Here is an 18,114-nt window from a genome sequence, read left to right on the forward strand (position 1 = left end):
ACAAAAATATATTTAGTTTTATAGCTAATTATTTGGTCATGGGCACACATTAGAAAATCTCTTAAAATGGAGTAAAATGGATTAAATAACTTGTTTTATTTTACCATATTAGCAGGGTAGGAAAAGAGTACCACTAATTGAGTAAATAGTGGGCAAAAAGTAATGAAAACTTTTAACAATTTGGAAATGAAAAATTGGACTATGATATTGTATGTCGATGGATCACTTCAATAATTATAACTCAATAACAATTCAAATCTAACAGACCAACACCATGAGCATGTTTTAAAAGTAAGAATAAATTAAACAAAGGCAAAGTGCTCATTTGTTTTTGTTATTTTCCTTAATAAGTGAGTACCATGGTTTAATATTATGATGTGTACCATAACTAAAGATATTGGTATAGCTTGCTCCCACATAAACGTTCAAAATTTTCAAAGCAAACCGTTAGACGAGTCGATCTGGGCTGCACCCGCAACCAAGAGAAGATTCCACTTTACAAGTTTCAGGAGATTCCATCCCAAAATCATAATTCGTGTATATATATGACATTAGCAGGAGTAATCCCTTACCATTCATGATAAAGTGTTTAATTTTTTCTTCTTTTCTCAATATCTTGTGTGATTTGAAAAGTTTACGCTTTGATATAAAATGAACTTGTTATTTTTTTTATCTTCTATTGTATATTTTTTAAAATAAGTGGAATAACCAAACAAGGCCTTATTTCAACACATTGTGCCATATGGATGGTTATAATTTATTCTTTTTGGGTGTTTCCAGCCGGTTCACCCTTTGGGCTAATCCGAATTCGGCAATCAGTTATGGGTGGGTTAGGTTCCAGTCCCCTCCCAATTGTTGTTGTGGGGGATCGAAGACGGGTTATAATTGTAGGATAGAGGAGGTATTAATTTGAGTGAGCAAGTGATGATGGAGTAAATAGAGATGATGAGTTATATAGTTTGTCTAGAAAGAGACAAGATAGCATAGAGGGAGCACTTTATAAGTTTCACCACGACACGCCAAAACGTAACTAGAATAGCAGCAACTAATTAAAAGGTTGCTTCTTAATGCAAGGCATGCAATAGATTTATAGATAGATGAGCATATTGTATAGCTTAAGGTTAAGGTCGGGGCTCAATGTCATAGGTCGCTGTTTCATCCAGTGTGATTAGTGGGGTGACTATGCCATTATTGCTTTAGTAGATTAGTAGCAGCATTAATTAGGGTTTGCACCAACAAAAAATAGTATTCCCTATATCCTAAATCAATTGCTACTATAGGATTGAAGGGTGTTTTATGCGATAACTTTTTTTAATGGTGATCCAATTGGTGTAAGTAATAACGAACAAAATATTTTAAATAATTGGTTAGTAAGGAGAGACGATTATGTTCTCCGAAGTAGAAGCCTACATATTAGTAATGATTGTTTAGGGTTCATTATTGATCTAGCTAAGACCAAACCAATTTAGACTAGGATCAAAGACTAGATTGGTAAATTTCTGATCTTGGACCATACATGAATTAGAGTATTAGACTAGACTAGAAGCTAAGGCAGCGAAATTTCTCTTTTTTTTTTTCTTCTTCTTTACAATAAAAGTTACTCGTTGGTTGGTCAAATTGACTTGTTTCATAATAATCCGTATTTGATTTGCTAGTAATTAGACATTAGTAATATAATAGAGCATAGTAATAAGCTTAAGCACCTCTTACTCAACCAAAATTAGTTCTTTTTACGCAAGATGATATAACAGTCTTCTCAATTTATTATACTTGTAGTTAGGGTAAGACTAGTTAATAAATGATAGATAATCAATACACATCCTTTTTAAATAGAAGAAAAGGACAATATTTAAGAACTTCTAACCAAATAAGATAAACAATGCAAAAAGCACCAACATATTACTCCGTACTCCGTAATACATAGCCACAAATCCACTTATTGTTGAATGTTCCTAAGAAAAAAAAGTCCAAATTCTATATCATCATTCTTCCTCCTAATCTTTTCACTAGATTGCACTCCATCTCCAACAATGCAATCCATCTCCAACAATGCAATCCATATCACCATATCTCTTTGTTCAAATACATACCAACTTCAATAAATTTGACTTTTTAGATCATCATTTTTGTCAACAGCAATTAACATATAAAGTAGTAAGAACTATGCACACACTTTTAACCCAAACATTCTTTATTGATATCAAGTAACACCTTTTTCTCTTGAATAGTCTCATGCTCTCATCTTAAGTTAATAATCTTACTTAATCGAATTAATCTATCCAAACTCGAACTCATAAACGCGATCTTAACTTTATTTTTTACACTCAAAACGTTCTCTCAATTTCATATATATGTACATGATTGGAAATTAGGATTTGTAGTTTGACAAATTTCAAAGCTATGGGTTCACTTGTGAAGCTTAAGCTTATATAATTCATATAATATAATTATGTTCAAACATGCTTAACAACACCTTAAACTAGAATTGTTCATCATGTAATTTTAGGTCCACTTAATCAATTTTATTTTATGAACAAGAAACTTACGATTATCAATACAATCTGATGAAGCTCCAAGCACAAAAATTATGCAAGATCACCATTAATTAATTAATCCATAACATAACACCATATTAGTCCATGAATATTACTGTACTGAAATATATACTATACAAAGATTTCATTTATGAAATTTATTTTGCATAAGTCTAAGAAAACTCATCTTAGATTATGATTATGCTAATAATAAATAAATAAATAATAAAAATAAAAATAAAAATAAAAATAAATAAAAATAAAAGAGCATACATTTTCTAACAATACATTTGATTATTTGAATACCACTTGATTTTACAAATTCTACTTTAAATACAACACCATATATATATTATTCAGTTATTCTATAGTAATCTTTTTTATTACAAAATAAATAAAATTTTCTACTTTAGAAATATTTGCATCAGAAGGATAAGTGAGCAGTAATGCCTATGCTACTATGGAAATTTCTCTTCTTTTTTTTTGAAAATACTATGGAAATTTCTTAAACCTAAACAAACCTTAAACATGGGATATACTATACAAACCCTATCAATTCTGCTGCACTCTTAGATTTGAAACTCGACACCTCTAGATAAACCGGATCAACTCCCTTACCAGTTGATCTAAACATATACGTGCTCGTATAGACAAATCGAACCACCATCTGGCAAGTTTTTATAATATCTGAAATAAAAACGTTCCAGTAACCTAAGCTTGGTTTTCACTAAAAGAATAGAATAGAATGTGTTAAAGGGTTTGATTCTGCCATAAAGCAAAAAGAGGAAAACCATAGAAGAAGGAAAAAGAACAAAAAAGGAAAGCTCATATGATATGAGTAGAAGAGGCCATAATTTTTTAAAAAAAATTGTGCATTATTATTATTATTTGTAAAACAAATATAGAAAGTGGACAGCACAGGTACTACTCGTAGTCTCGTAGTTTTGATTGTTCTTAAAAGGAGTGCGTGGAAAAAGAATGCCAAAAAGGCATTACATGAGACAATGGTCCATGCTGCTCAACATCACTACTATACCCTATTATACCTTTTTTTTTTTTTCTTTTATCCACGCTCCACCTCAACTTAATCTTATACTCTTATATTCTTAGTTATTTTCGAGTACACTTGAAATTACTCGTATATGAAAAAGGCTATTATGGGTCTGTTCTCATTGACTAAACTCAGCTGAACTGAACCGAGCTGAACTGAACAAAACTGAATATTTTATAAGAGAAGGAAATTAGGAGCTGAACCGAACTAAATTGAGTTGAACTGAATTTTAACGTATGAGAACAGACCCTATGTCACTTATCTGACCATTTGGATGAGAACATATATATCCATTTGATTAACTTATATTCTTGTATAATTTTAAGTACACTCGAGTCTATGTATACCCAAATACAAAAGGGAGATTCTTTAAAGTTTACTCCTTGTGTTATTGAGTAATTTACACGACCAAACTTAATATACGTGTCAGTGCAAAAGTTTAACCTTAAATATAGGAGTGTAAAATTAAATTTTAATAAAATAATATAAAAAGTTGATATTATGAGACTTTAAATTATCATCTATTTAACCACATATCTCAAGATAAAATATGATACATCACGAAAAATCTATGATCAAAGTTAATATGTGAACCGTTTAAAAAAAGTTAAACATGTCAATTTTGGGACAAATGAAGTACCAATGTACCATACTTCATAATATAATGTTTCTCGCTTAGTGGTTAAACCTTTCCTCCCGATTCTAAGATATCATGACATCGATTTTCATCACCCGTACTTGTAGCTCTTTAAATGCAAAGTGAAAATCTTAGGGTTCGTTTAGTATCGTTGTAGTTTTCTATTTTTTGTTTTCCAAAACCATATGATATATGTAATATAATGAATAAAAAATTAGTCAAATTTATTAAGATCATGATAATTTTGAAAACTGACAACAGAAAAGTGGAAACATCTTTTTCTTGTTTCCTGTTTTTGGTTTTTTGTTTTTCAAAAAACTGAAAACTGAAAACAAAAAACGATGTCAAACAAGCTCTTAGAGCAAGTTTAGCCCCAAGTCTTATGGGGTGACATCTTCAAATTGAGTCTTAAGATTTATGCTTAATACTTTTCCCATTTTTCTTCAAAAATCTTTGGCAAGTCTTAAGTTGAGTTTTGAAATTTCAAGACTCAACTTAAAACTTGAGATTGGGACCCACTTCACTTTTATTTTTATTTATTTATTTTTTTACACTTTTCTACATATATATGTTAAATATTTAAATCTTAGGGTTAAAGTGATAAATTTGTGTAAGTTTTAGTGAGACTTAACAAGAATTTGATGACATCATTTTCAATGAAGACCACCAAAAATGATGTCAAATCCAAGTCTTAAAACTTGGTGCTAAATTTTCTCTTACTAACAAACATATGTGATAACTAAATTTAGAAAAGAAAAGTCATTTTTTTTTATCTTACACACCCAAACATGGGTAAATTTCTATTTTCTTTTTAAGAGGGGCAACTAAGTAGGGTAAATAATAGCAGAGCATGCAGTATAGAAATTGATTATACTTTCATTCCTTCACTCAATTTCCATGACAACAATAATACCTGCAGACCTCATCACTCTCACTTAACGTAAAGCTAACGCCATTCTCTCTCTTTACTTTTCCCTCTTAAAGCTCATTCTTTCATTCTACTATCACTTTCATATTTCCTTCTTTTTCCACCTCAAAATACACCCCCAAATTCCCTACTTTTTTTTCAAAAATTTGCCAAAAACTCATCAACCCACTTCAATTTCTTCCTTATATACCTCAATTCTGCAATTATTTCACAACCCCAGAAGTTAAATCACAAGAATTTCACCCCCCAAAAGTCATGAGAGACAGAGGAAAAAGAGAGGTTGAAGCATATAATAATATTAATAATGGAGGAGATTATAATTTTGTTGGTGATAATTATTTCCCTGAATTTCCCTGCAAAAAACACCCAAATTCAGCTTCTTCTTCAGGTGGGATTTGTGCTTACTGTCTTACTGATAGACTTGCTCAGTTAGTCTGCCCTCAGTGTGGTGAACAGAGGCTTTCTTCTTATTGTTCTTGCTCTTTTAACACTAATAATAAGTTCTACAATAGCTATGACACCTCCTCCTCCTCCAACCCCACCGCGGCCGATGTCGGAAGAATCTCATTCTTACTAGAGAATGACAAGAATGGTGAAGAGATCTCAAGTTCGAGGTCGAGGATTGAACGAAGATCAGCTCATAACAATGATGATTTCTCCCATTTTAGAAGAAGCAATAGCATTTCTACTACTGCTGTCAATAATAATCATAATAACAATCATGGGTCAAGATCAGAAACTGGTAAGTTTTGGAAGATTGGAAGATTGTTCAGAAAAAAGAGAGATAAAAACATTCAGAATATCAGCAACAACAATAATCAGAGTAGTCATAATAATGAAGAAAATTATGAGTGTAATGGGGTTTCAAGATCAAGATCACTTTGCAGTTTCAGGGGATTCTATGATACTGATCAAGAAAATGGAGGTTTTGCAGTTTCATCATCTGCTGCAAGAGCTTCAAGTGTAAGTACAGGAAATTTTGTTCTAGATTCAGCTAAAAGAAGCTGTTTTAGTGAATCTGAAGCAAGAATTAGCAACTTTGATTATTGTGATGCTTCTAATTTTGTTGGTACAAACAAGAGTAATATTTTCTCATTGAGAGAGAGTGAGTTTGTTAATAGTGAAGATCATGCTTTCATTGATTTGAAGCTGCATGATATGTCATCGGAAAGCTCGAAAATGCCACCTGATCTTGCTGCTTTGAGGAGGAGTGGGCTTGGGTTATCAACTAAGGAGTTCGGGTTTCGAGGCGGTGGCGGTGGTGGTGATGGATTGGGGCATGAGATGTTCAGAAATGGTGGAGGGTCATGTAGAGTTAGTAGTGTTAGTGAAAGAGAATTGAGGAAATGCAGAAAGAGCTACAAAGTTTGGAAATGGTTTTTCAGGCATCAGACTGATAATTCTGGCAAATTTGATGATCATGGTCCTTTCAATTCATAAGAAATAATCAACTTGTTCTTAATACATCCTTAAATTATATTCCTAGTTTTTGTATCTTTCTTTAGGTTTGTTCCTATTTTAAGTTGATTTGGAAGAATTTGAGGTCTTGTTGCTTTATATTAGGTGAAGAAAATGCTAATTTTACACCAACAATCAAAGGGGATATGTGTTATTAAATCCTCCTTTTTCTTTCTAGTTTGTGAATAGGACTCTTCTCTTCTCGCATTTTGTATCTTCTTCATGCTATAGAAAGGCAAGAGCGTCGCAAAGGATAATGATATAGACAATATCTGATAGATGCGAGGTTTCAATTACATATTCGTACATTCGTATAATTGTAAGTGATTATTGTGTTGCACAACTGAAAATAACACTTAATTTGGTCAAACTTTTGCTACTAGCATGCTAGAAATAATTTGCAAAAAAGTAGTGGGCTTACTAGTTAGGATGTGTCAATATTTTGTTTGGTTTGGTTGTTCTCTTTTTGCTCATGTATCATGTCAAACATGAGAAATCATTGCATTTTGCATCATACATTTGTGGTTGATGGATTCTATTAAAGTGATGATATAATTATATCTATTGACCTTAAGAGGAATATTTAATAGGACATTTAAAAAATTTAAGCAAACTCATCCGGAAATTTAATAGTCACATTAAGTATAAACATAATTTACTCAAAATCATGTAGTGATTGGATCATTTTCATACTCTCTCCATCACTCGATATATTATCGTTGTTGTAAAATCGATAACAAAGCATCACAAATTCAGGAATATTGATAGTTATTTCCGAACATCAAACAATAAGACTCAGTATACGTGACTATTAAATTCATACAACAGTTTGTTAATGAATAAACGCGAAAGCATGTACTGTATGATGTTTTGTCACAGTCCACAGAAAGAGTCAAATGTCAAAGCAATGTTCTTTATGGCAAAAGAAAAAAAAATCGGTGAGAGCAAAGATATGGTTACCACACACATTGATAGTGATTGCAGGACAACATAATAGTATAATTAGCACTTAATTTATGAAAATAAACATAATTAAGAAAAGCTAAGTTTATGTCTGAACATCTGCTAAGTTAAAAAAAGGCATGTCAGGAAACCTTTTTTGTGCAAAAAAAAAAAAAAAAAAAAAAAAGAAAAAAGTGTTGCGGCTTAAGGTCTAAGGAAACGGTTTTGTCTTTCTGAAATATGTGTAAAAGATTGGTCTTATGCTGTCTGTTGTACTAATGACAACTTAATTGAAGTAGAAAAACCCAAGACATAAAGATAGATGAAATCAGGAAAAGAATAATGTTGGAGTGTTTTTTACACACTTTTTTTTTCTATGTATGTGAAGCACAAAAAAATGTGCTCATATACAGGGTAAAGCGTCAAGATAAATGATTGGGGGTGCAAAAAAACACTTATTTTTATCATTGTAGTTGGGGCATGTTGTTACAATCATGAACGAGAGAAAGTAATTAAAAATTTGTCCTATTTACCCGATTTTTACTTAAACTTATTATTAAGAAAAATTGTCTATACTAAACTAACCTAAACTTTTCTGAATTTATTTGGTTTATTAGTTGAATTTAATTAGCCCTTAATAATCATATATGAAGTATGAACTTATTAATTTCTAAATTAGAGGAAATATAGTGAACAAAACAAAACCTAGGAGAAATTACAAGGTTATTATATGCAAACGATATCCCTAAAAATTGTTCAAACATAAATTTATTCCCTATATGCATCGGTTTAAAACGTTATTCCCACAATGTTGTCCACGTAGGATTGGTTGGAGCTTTGTATTTTTTTTCTAGTTAAACATAGAACCGCTAACGGTGATAGCGGTTCTATACATTAAAACCGCCAACGGTTGGCGGTTCTATGTTGAAACAAAAAAAAAAAAAAAAATACAAATCCTACGTGGACAAAATTGTGGGAATAAGTTTTGAAACCGATGCACATAGGGAATAAATTTACCATTAAGCAATTTTTAGGGAAATCGCTCTATTATATGATGTAGTGTTCTTCAAAATGTTAAAAAATAAGAAAGTTGGCTGCATTCGAGCATAATATAAACTATCATCCAAGATTAAGGGCATGTTCTCATAAACTGAGCTGAACTGAATATTTTATAAGCGAACGAAATTAGGAGCTGAACTGAAAATAAGTCCAAACTATAAGCATTCTTTCAAGAAAATGATTAGGGAAAAAAAAAAACTAAGATTGTATAATTATCATAGATTAATTGAAATGGTCAAGACTAAGAGAATGTTTCGAACCAAAAAATGTGACAGCCTTGAGCATGCCATTATTATCCTATAATCATTTTGTGTTTCTTCATAGCAAGTACCGTTTGCATTATTGATATATTGTAGTAGATTTTAAAATGCAAGTAGCTATGCCAACTCACAAATAGAGAAGTTAACAGATTTGGGATCAGAGGAAGAGAGTAATTCTTTAATGAAACATTGAATTTTATTACTCGCTATTGTCTCTATTATTTTTCCGACTGTGACTTTTTTCTGTTACTCAAAAAGATTCTAAATAGAAAGAACAAAAAGAAACGGAAGGAGTATTACACATTCAATTGAAATGGTCAAGCCTGAGAAAGGGCATGTTACCAGCCAAATTGCTAGCCTATTACTATTAAATTATATTTGATGCCTTAGCATCATCTACAGATTACGTATTATATAACATGATGCCAATGAATCTGTTATCAATCCTAGAGACTTGAGTATAATTATAGTCTTGTCCAAGCTAATTGCAACCGTGGTTCTTTCCTCTTGAATTTCTCATTTGAAATGGCGGGAGCTATGGCGGTCCTGATGGTACTACTAGCGGCAATTGCTACTGGGGCCTTTGCCAATGATCCTGACATGCTTCAAGATGTCTGTGTTGCAGACCATACACCAGGTAAATCTACTCATCAAAACAACTAATTCAGTCATGTATGATCTAAAAACAAGAGGTGTGAGACTGTGGGGGGTAGCTCAGAAGTAAGCCATCCCCCTTGATCTCCAAGGTCAACGGATCGAATCTGCATTTTTCCTTTCCTCAAGGCAAGAGAGAAGACCCAATGGGTGTCACACAATGTCTCATCTTAGAAGAAAATAAATTATAGTCTTGACGCAAAACTCTTAGACTAACATTAAATAATGTGAATCGTATGACATTGGTAAACAAATGTATAACAAACCTTCTTTAAAAATAATCCACCTTCAGCCCCTCATTAATACTAAAGTTGTAAGGAAACAACTAAAATTTCACCGTTTTGCACATTTTTAGATGGTACTACTACATTCTTAGAGTATTGTTTATTCATTAGTCCACATATATTGTTAGCCTAAAATCGTATGACATTGGTAAACAAATGTATAACAAACCTTCTTTAAAAATAATCCACCTTCAGCCCCTCATTAATACTAAAGTTGTAAGGAAACAACTAAAATTTCACCGTTTTGCACATTTTTAGATGGTACTACTACATTCTTAGAGTATTGTTTATTCATTAGTCCACATATATTGTTAGCCTAATTACTTATTTTTCAGATTTCACCTTATTGTTTTTATTTAATTTTTTCGACAACAAATTCGAAATCTAACCTGTCAGATGATCAATGTCTCAGGAATACTTGTGAACGGGTTCGCGTGCAAAAATATTAGCACAATATCCCCACTAGACTTCTTCTTTAAAGGGATTTCACAACCAGGCCAGATCACAAACACTATTCTCGGTTCAAAAGTCACCTCAGCGAATGTCCAAGACATTCCAGGTCTCAATACATTGGGAATCTCCATGGCTCGTGCCGACTTTGCTCCCTACGGTCTAAACCCACCTCACATTCACCCCCGTGCCACTGAGATGCTCTTTGTCCTCGAAGGTGAACTATATGTTGGCTTCATAACCACCAGCAACAAGCTCATTTCCAAGGTTGTTAAGGCTGGTGAAGTATTTGTTTTCCCTAGAGGTTTGGTTCACTTCCAGAAAAACATGTCCAAACACCCAGCTGCTGTTTTAGCTGCCTTCAACAGCCAACTCCCTGGCACTCAACAGTTTGCAGCTGCTCTATTTACTTCCGACCCGCCTGTGCCTAATGATGTGCTAGCTAAGGCTTTTAACATTGACCAACACAGTGTTGAGAAGATTAGGGCTGGCCTTACTCCTAAAATGTAGGCTTTTTCCATGGTAATATAACATAAATCTTAATTCAGATGTTAGTTTGTAACATTAAGTTATTAGCAATAAGGATTGTTCATGATCAATTGGATTAATATGTTTTTCATTATTGATTTTTTTTTCCATGTTGAAAGTATCATTCTTTACTAGTGTGTATTAATATTAATGTAAGTTGATCTGTATCATTAATACCGACTTATTATTTGCCATAAGTTTGATTTGAAATTTATTGGAATTCAAAGCATGTTGTGTCTTGTGCATCCTCCTACTAAAACCTAAATGGTCACAAAGATTTTCCCAATTTCTGGGACTGTCTTTTCCAAAATAAATAAAAAACATATATAAAATAGAAAAGAAAAAAAAAAAAAAAAAAAAAAAAAAGAAAGAAAGAAAGACAACAATGTGTTTAGCAACCATTATGATTTGGTTACAAAACAAATTTGGACACCAGTCTACTAACTTAGCGACCACTGTTAATAATGGCTATTTCCTACATTTTGTAGTGTGTGATCCTCCTGCAGCTCCTTAAATTATTCTTCTTGTTCAAGAAAGTATACTGTCTGAGAGTATTAAGGGTTTAACTATGAAGAAGTCATAAATGTGACAAGAATGCATAGTAACATCAGAGTTGTGATCCAAACTAATTGAAAATTTACTACGATTATTAGTTGACTTAGTTTTATTCTTGGTTCCAAGTAGTAGAACTATTATTGGAATCTCCATACAAGTAACCTTTGATTACACTATGCCTCTAAAAGTTGTTCAAAAGCCGACTTTAGCTTGTTAACAGTTACAAGCAAATGAATAAGCAAATAATTATCTGATCCAACCCCAGCCCCTCTCTCCTCCTCAATAATACACCCAAAAAGGGACTGTTCAAAAGGGGTTGTTTTGAAGCACTGGCAATGCAAAGATGAGGCCAAAACATGCCATCACTCCCCCCCCCCCCCCAACACCAAAACAAGGCTAGAGTTTCCCATTAAATGGTTTTCTATTGCTCTGCCCCCCTAAGCCCAAGCCGCTTGCCATAATTGTTGGTCCCCCTTGACAATAAGGTATGGCTTTGCCCCTAGTTCAAACATTGAACCTCTCTTTAATTACTGTATGTAAATATATTGTATAATATTTATTTTTGGCATATTCAAAGACAAGGAGAAAGAAGAACCACTAATTGTATAAGTTGATGACTTTATGTATGATGATGAATATGAAAGCATTGGCAAATTACTAAAAGAAGTTAAGTACACTAGAGTTCACCACAGACTTAACAAATAGACCAGATTGATTTGAAAAAAAAGTAAACCCAGCTGAACAACATACGAAGTATTCGAAATAGTTGTGTAACAATTTATAGTACCTTTGAATATGGTCATATATCAGTCAGCTCACTACAGATATCGTATAAGTTCAACTGCATATTTTCCCTTCTTTGTTGTAACTATCTCGCCGATCTGCAAAGTGATCAATAATAATAGTAATAATAAAAATTGACAAAATGATAAGTGGAACAAAAAAACTGGAATTCTAGCACAAAAACAAACCTTCAATCTCCCACTGCCACTGACTGAGACGATGTCACCAGTCTTAAGTGTAGCTCCGTTTTTCGTCACAGTACTCCAGTTAATGCGGACATCTCCTTTGCTATAAAAATGATCAATATAGTGCATTAAATTCTATTTCTGGCTCATATGTCATACATTTAGCATATTAACTCTTCCCTCCTTCCCAAATAACAGACCTATGCCCCTATGGGTTGTCTCAACATAGTAATCTATCACTTTCTAGATTTAGCATATTGGAATCTGAACCTTGCTAATACACCTTATTATCTTTAATGAAACATTAGTTAAGACATTCAAAGAAGATCTACAATGGCATGATGGAAATGTAAGACTTTAAGTAGTGAAAATTAATTAGGGAATTTTGACTCAATCCCCTGAAAAAAAACTCAGTCAAATGTGGGCATATAACAATGGGAGTAAGTTGTTACACCAAAAGCTATGCTAAAGTAGTGTATGTTGGAAGACTAATCCCTAAACACAAATGAAGATATATGCGACCAAAAGTTGAAAGCAAATCCACTTTTGCAGTTGGCAACACTCGTCCAACATTGATCATAACTACATGAAACAACCAAAGGTAAATTTCATGAAGTAGCAGCAAATAGAATATATATATTCTTCATTTGCAATTGTTTCTACTAATAATGTTCAGTGTCATATGCTATATTGCAAAGGCCATAAGATCTAACTGTAATGGATCATACCAATACCAATCTATGACTATAAGAATAAGAAGAAAATGAACAAAATGCATCCACGAAAATGACAATTCACAGCCAGAAATAATGGCTAATAGCCTACAATTTGTAGATTGAATGGTGAGACACCTTCTCATATACCACACATCTACAAATAAAAAACAAGGTAAATGCAGTCTGGGATTCCCAACAAACTAAAGAAGGAGCAGGCAGATAAAAGAATATCCATATTTAAACACTAGTCTACCACCATTATGAAAAACAAAATCTAATGAATGAGAAATGAAAGGTAAAGCTCGAATCTACCTTATCAAATCAGCAAACTTTGAGCGTGAAATTTTAAATCCAGCACTAGCTATAGCATCAACTCTCAACGACGACTCTACTGTCTTCAGTGTCTTGATCCTGCATTGAACAAACAATGATTCTTATGGTGTAGACTCCCTAAAATTCGTGAAAGTATACTAACCAAGTAACCAACAACAACCACTACCTTGGTGGTTCATATTCGAGTTCTTCCAATGGTATCAATGTACAAGAGACAGGAACCTTACCAACCTGCCACAGAAAAGCTGCTCACAAAAAAGATTTTGGTAATATTTTATTTAGTGATACTTAAACATGCTCACTATTCATCTTAAAGCTTCAATACTACAATAGTATAAAGCTACAAATGGAACAACTGAAACACTCTGTTAAGCTCAAGTGCAAAAACGGGATCCAACAGAGAGTTATCTACCTTGTCTAATAATGACATCATATAGTCAACAAGCTCAGGAACAATAAGAACTTGAGCCCCTTTTCCTCCCTGTAAATCCAAAAATATATAATCAAGATATATTTACTCATAATCATATATCTAGGCTAAACAATACACGTAATAAATTTTTGCGATTTCTTTTTCATTTTTTTAAGAATCCCCCTCTCAAACCCAGGGCATCCTTTCGAGAAACCAGCTTGCTTGTTTAATGTTCATCCTCAAGTATGAGCAACTGGTATTTTCAAAAGGGCATAATTGATAGTGAAATATACTTATAGTCGTATCTTGAGGAGATATTTAAGGGAGTTAGTTGGAGTAATATTATGAATCACTATCAGGAGGAGAGGGCATCACCAAATTAATTTGGATTAATCAGTGCTGCTTCATTTAGTTCTATAACATACTCTCTACACTCCTACTCAAGATTAATCAGAGGTCTAAACTCAGCTGAATCATATAAGTAGTCCTCAATCTAGCTGCAAGAAAAAGGAAGGGAGAGAGAGAGAGGCATTGAACCATGAAAACATGATAAGCTTGACTTGCTCAAATTTACCATACCTACATCTTTCTATAATTGAGCAATTATCAAAAGAAAGTTCAAAATAAAAGTCAAATGGACTACATAACATGCCTGAAGGAGAATATCTCCAAGCTTTTCTCTGGCAATCCCTGTGCCTAGAATTGAGCCAAGGAAGTCCCCATGGGTAGGTGGTTGATATCCAAAGTTCCCTGTAATGCTAGAGACAGTAATCAATTTAATCATTAAGCAATATACATATTCAATAATTATGCTTAAACACATAGCTAGCAAAAGAAGTTAGAACATAAGAGAAATGGCCACCTCAATGCTGCGACGGTATCAGAAACAGATCTAAGAACTTCTGGGTGTCCCACTGAAAGTCGACACCTCTCTGCCTACATAATTTTGAGAAACTCAAACTAAGTAGGAAGATTTTAAAAAGTCCAAGAATTAGACAACTAGCTTCAGAATAAATTTTTGACCTCCAAATATCCACCATTAGGAATAGCATTCACATCAGCTAACTTGTTTAAGGCCACCATAGCCTCATTTAATACAGGTGGGGTAAGAAAATCTGTATGCAGGACTTCTCTTCTCAATGATGCCCGGTTTGCCTTAAAACCAAAGAATATCCTATTAGACAAGTACAATAGCTACAACCATGACACCAGTTTATAAGATGAGAGAAGGAAATGCAAGTACCATATCAATAATATGCTTTATCTGTTCAACAAGGTTTCTGTCACTAACTCCTTTAAGTAATACATCCACTTCATTCTTTGTAGCTTGAGTTACTTGGCATACCTCTGCATATTTGGCCCATAGACTGTTAAATTGAAATATATGCAGACTTAAGTCCAAAATAAGTTTTCAGTTCTAGTGGATTTTCTAGAGGTTAACGACCACCATGAATTTGCAAAAGCCTAATATACAAAAAACATATTACTCAAAGGTCAAAAGCAGAGATTTCAAAAATCAGAAACATGCACACAGAAACGAACTTTGTGTAGTCGATTAGTTGCTCACTTGTTGGCAAAACAGGTCTGAGACTCGTATAACCACACCGCATAAGAGGAAGAATAGTATAAGCTTACCCATCCTACTAAATAGTTATCCCTACCCCAACTCTCTCCTTTTCCCTCAACTTCCTTCCTAGTCCTTTTCTCCCTAATTTCCTTTGTCCCACCCACATCCATTTTTGAGGTCCAAAGTTTCCAAACTCAGAAACGTCATCATTTGATGAGGATCTAACCAGCTCTGCGAAGAAACATACATGTGCGGCCTTACCATTGCAGTGTTGCCTGTATGGAGGTAGTTTGAAAGACTAATACAACCTAATTTTACCCATTATACTAAACATATTACGTAGTATAAATTTGAATCTTCCACAACCTCTGAATAACTATAAAAGTCAAACAACCAAAGTTTTTCTGCAGCTATCTTACACTGTACAATCTTTCTCACAATATCCTCTACTCAGTGCTATGACTGCTATCTCTTCACATTCTCATACCACGATATCTCTAACGCTCCAGCCTCCAGGATACTAAACCAAGAATTAGGCTTCGAGCTTTCCACAACCAACAATAACAACTCCAACAAAGTAAAGGTACCCATGATCTCCAAAGTCCATCATTCAAAAGCTGAAAATTTTCTCCTAATTCCTTATCAAAGACACTAACTTAAAAACACTTCCAATCTTTACCATAAACATCAAGTAATCATATTCATATGCTCATACAATGAAAACAAATTCAGTATTCAAGCTAGTAGCTACACATAGTCTACATTAAATTAGCATGCATTACTGCTAGAAATTTTAGTAACCCACATTGGCATTTCATCAAACACCTTAAGTACAATATCAAAACCCCACAAAAAAATACTCAGAAATAGGGTGAAAACAACAAATTCCCATTTTTTTCACAAATGGGACAGTATCATCCAATCCTATTAAACAAAACATAAGCTAAAGATAAATCCCACAAAAAAAAAAAAAAAAAAAAAAAAAAAAACAATTTTTTTTTTCTTTTTTTGAACCTGCAACTTCTGGGTGCGAAGATTTCATACTAATCAAGATAATTTGAAGAACCCATATTGCTAAATCAAAAAAAAAAATTGATTACCTGGAGAAATTGGAGATGAGGAGAGAGAAAATGAACGGAAAGTTGGGGAGTGAAGAAAGAGATTGTTGCGATAAGGAAGATGAACTGCGTTTGATAATAATCCTCCTTTTGGAGTGATGAGAATAGTGGAAGCCATGGATTGAACTCGAGAAAGTACACTCATTGTTTTGTTTAATTTAGATGGATAGATTGAGTCACAAAGATACAGTTTGTTAGAGTTTTGCAAATTCTGAGCTTTCTCCTTCCCTTTCAATGAGATAAACGAACCATAATGTTTCGTATTTTCTTTATCAAAAAATAATTAACAAAGTGAAATGTAACATGTATTATTAACAACTAGCCTTCTGGCCCGTGCAATGCACGGTTTATTTATAGGTATAATATATAAATAATTATTTTTTAATACATTTATATTGTCAAATGAATAGTTTATAAAGGAGAAGAAGAGGTAAAAATTGAATGCAATTGTAATTGAAATTAATCTGGAGGAAAGTGAACCAAACAACATTAAATAATTTATACATGTATTGAATTAAAGTTTTTTTTTTTTTTTTTCATATGAAAAAGGGATTAAAAAAAGAAAGATTAAATGAAGTGACATGTGGCATTGTAGAGAAAAAAATGAAATGTACATGTGGCATTATAGGGATGATGGTTTTTGTTTTTAAATACTAAAGTATAGAAGTGGTGATTGGGACTGCAATTGCTAGGGAGGAGTGGAGGACCACGTGTTCGATTCCTCACAACAATAATTGAGAGAAAATTAGAACCTAAACACCCAGAAATAGCCCCGCATAAAACACTTGGAAAAAAAAAATTCAAATGTGATCCATATCAGATTGTTTTAAAAAATTATGTTTAATGAGTACCTTTTTATTAAAAAAAAAAATACATGACTTCATTAGCTTTTTTTTTTTTTTTTTTTTGACAAGACGAGCTAAGAAAGAAAACAACTAATAAAAAAACTAGAAGGACCATATCAACACACGACGCTGACGAGCTTGAGCTGCCAACCAATGAGCTGGAGCCACCCACTGACGAGGAACCTTCTTGATAGTACAAGAGGAAAACCGAGTAATGATATCCTTAACATCTTGAAGCATCCATAAGCATTGGATATCCTGACAATCCTTGCTCCTCAGGAAATTTAACAAGGCTAAACAGTCTGTATAGAGCAACAAACACCTGTACCCACGACGATCGGCTGCCTTGAGAGCCTAGAAACAAGCCTGTAACTCTGACTGAAAGGCAGACGAAGAAATGAAGGCTCTGGACCCTCCACCAAGCACCATGTCAGAATGTGAATGTCTAAAAATCCAACCAGCTCCCGCAGAATGATCATGGGAATTATAAGCACCATCGACCACTAGGCAAATATCCTCAGTGGAGCTTGAAGAACCCTGAAGATAACAGGACAAGGTAGCATGCTGCTGTGTAGCATAAGAGCCGACTCTGGAAGGACGCATAGAAGTCTTAAAATCCTCAGCCGCAGAACTTCGAGAGACCCAGTCCTGCATAAAATTAAGAACAAAACTAGGAGAAATGACAGCTTGGCGAAAAACCTTGTGATTACGAGCAATCCAGACAGCCCATTGGAATGAGACCAAGCTGACCAGTAGTTCCCAAGACTTATTCCGAAGTAGCTCCAAAACCAACTCCACAAACCATGCGGAGAAAC

The 18,114-nt window shown here is 33.5% G+C and overlaps 3 protein-coding genes across 4 annotated transcripts; 2 read left to right on the forward strand and 1 right to left on the reverse strand.

Annotated features, from left to right (window-relative positions):
* Nucleotides 1-5,405: 5,405 nt before the first annotated feature.
* On the forward strand, nt 5,406-6,590 carry LOC145628083 (uncharacterized). The gene has a single exon (XM_081680409.1). The coding sequence runs from the start codon at nt 5,406-5,408 to the stop codon at nt 6,588-6,590; it is 1,185 nt and encodes a 394-aa protein (XP_081536535.1).
* Nucleotides 6,591-9,043: 2,453 nt separating this feature from the next.
* On the reverse strand, nt 9,044-16,696 carry LOC145629265 (uncharacterized). Of its 2 annotated transcripts, none has more exons than XM_081681812.1 (11): nt 16,437-16,696; nt 15,013-15,116; nt 14,793-14,924; nt 14,632-14,705; nt 14,422-14,527; nt 13,770-13,838; nt 13,524-13,588; nt 13,337-13,435; nt 12,312-12,411; nt 12,128-12,221; nt 9,044-9,483 (listed from the first exon to the last, which is right to left on the reverse strand). In XM_081681812.1, the coding sequence occupies exons 1-10, from the start codon at nt 16,597-16,599 to the stop codon at nt 12,159-12,161; spliced, it is 975 nt and encodes a 324-aa protein (XP_081537938.1). In that variant the 5' UTR covers nt 16,600-16,696; the 3' UTR covers nt 9,044-9,483; nt 12,128-12,158. The 2 variants fall into 2 exon arrangements, with proteins under 2 accessions (XP_081537938.1, XP_081537937.1); XM_081681811.1 differs by having other exon boundaries at nt 9,044-9,512.
* Nucleotides 9,395-12,053, forward strand: LOC145629266 (germin-like protein 5-1). The gene is made up of 2 exons (XM_081681813.1): nt 9,395-9,506; nt 10,220-12,053. The coding sequence occupies exons 1-2, from the start codon at nt 9,395-9,397 to the stop codon at nt 10,765-10,767; spliced, it is 660 nt and encodes a 219-aa protein (XP_081537939.1). The 3' UTR covers nt 10,768-12,053.
* Nucleotides 16,697-18,114: the final 1,418 nt, after the last annotated feature.

Source organism: Chenopodium album, chromosome 4, assembly GCF_948465745.1.
Source record: "Chenopodium album chromosome 4, dcCheAlbu1.1, whole genome shotgun sequence".
NCBI lineage: Eukaryota > Viridiplantae > Streptophyta > Magnoliopsida > Caryophyllales > Amaranthaceae > Chenopodium > Chenopodium album.

Coding starts and splice junctions, on each gene's coding strand:
- LOC145628083 (XM_081680409.1), top strand. CDS start 5,406: ATGAGAGACAGAGGAAAAAGAGAGGTTGAAGCATATAATAATATTAAT.
- LOC145629266 (XM_081681813.1), top strand. CDS start 9,395: ATGGCGGGAGCTATGGCGGTCCTGATGGTACTACTAGCGGCAATTGCT. Junction 9,507..10,219: donor TGTTGCAGACCATACACCAG/GTAAATCTACTC, acceptor TCAATGTCTCAG/GAATACTTGTGAACGGGTTC.
- LOC145629265 (XM_081681812.1), bottom strand. CDS start 16,599: ATGAGTGTACTTTCTCGAGTTCAATCCATGGCTTCCACTATTCTCATC. Junction 15,117..16,436: donor CTCATCTCCAATTTCTCCAG/GTAATCAATTTT, acceptor CCAAATATGCAG/AGGTATGCCAAGTAACTCAA. Junction 13,839..14,421: donor TTGGAGATATTCTCCTTCAG/GCATGTTATGTA, acceptor TTGGATTTACAG/GGAGGAAAAGGGGCTCAAGT.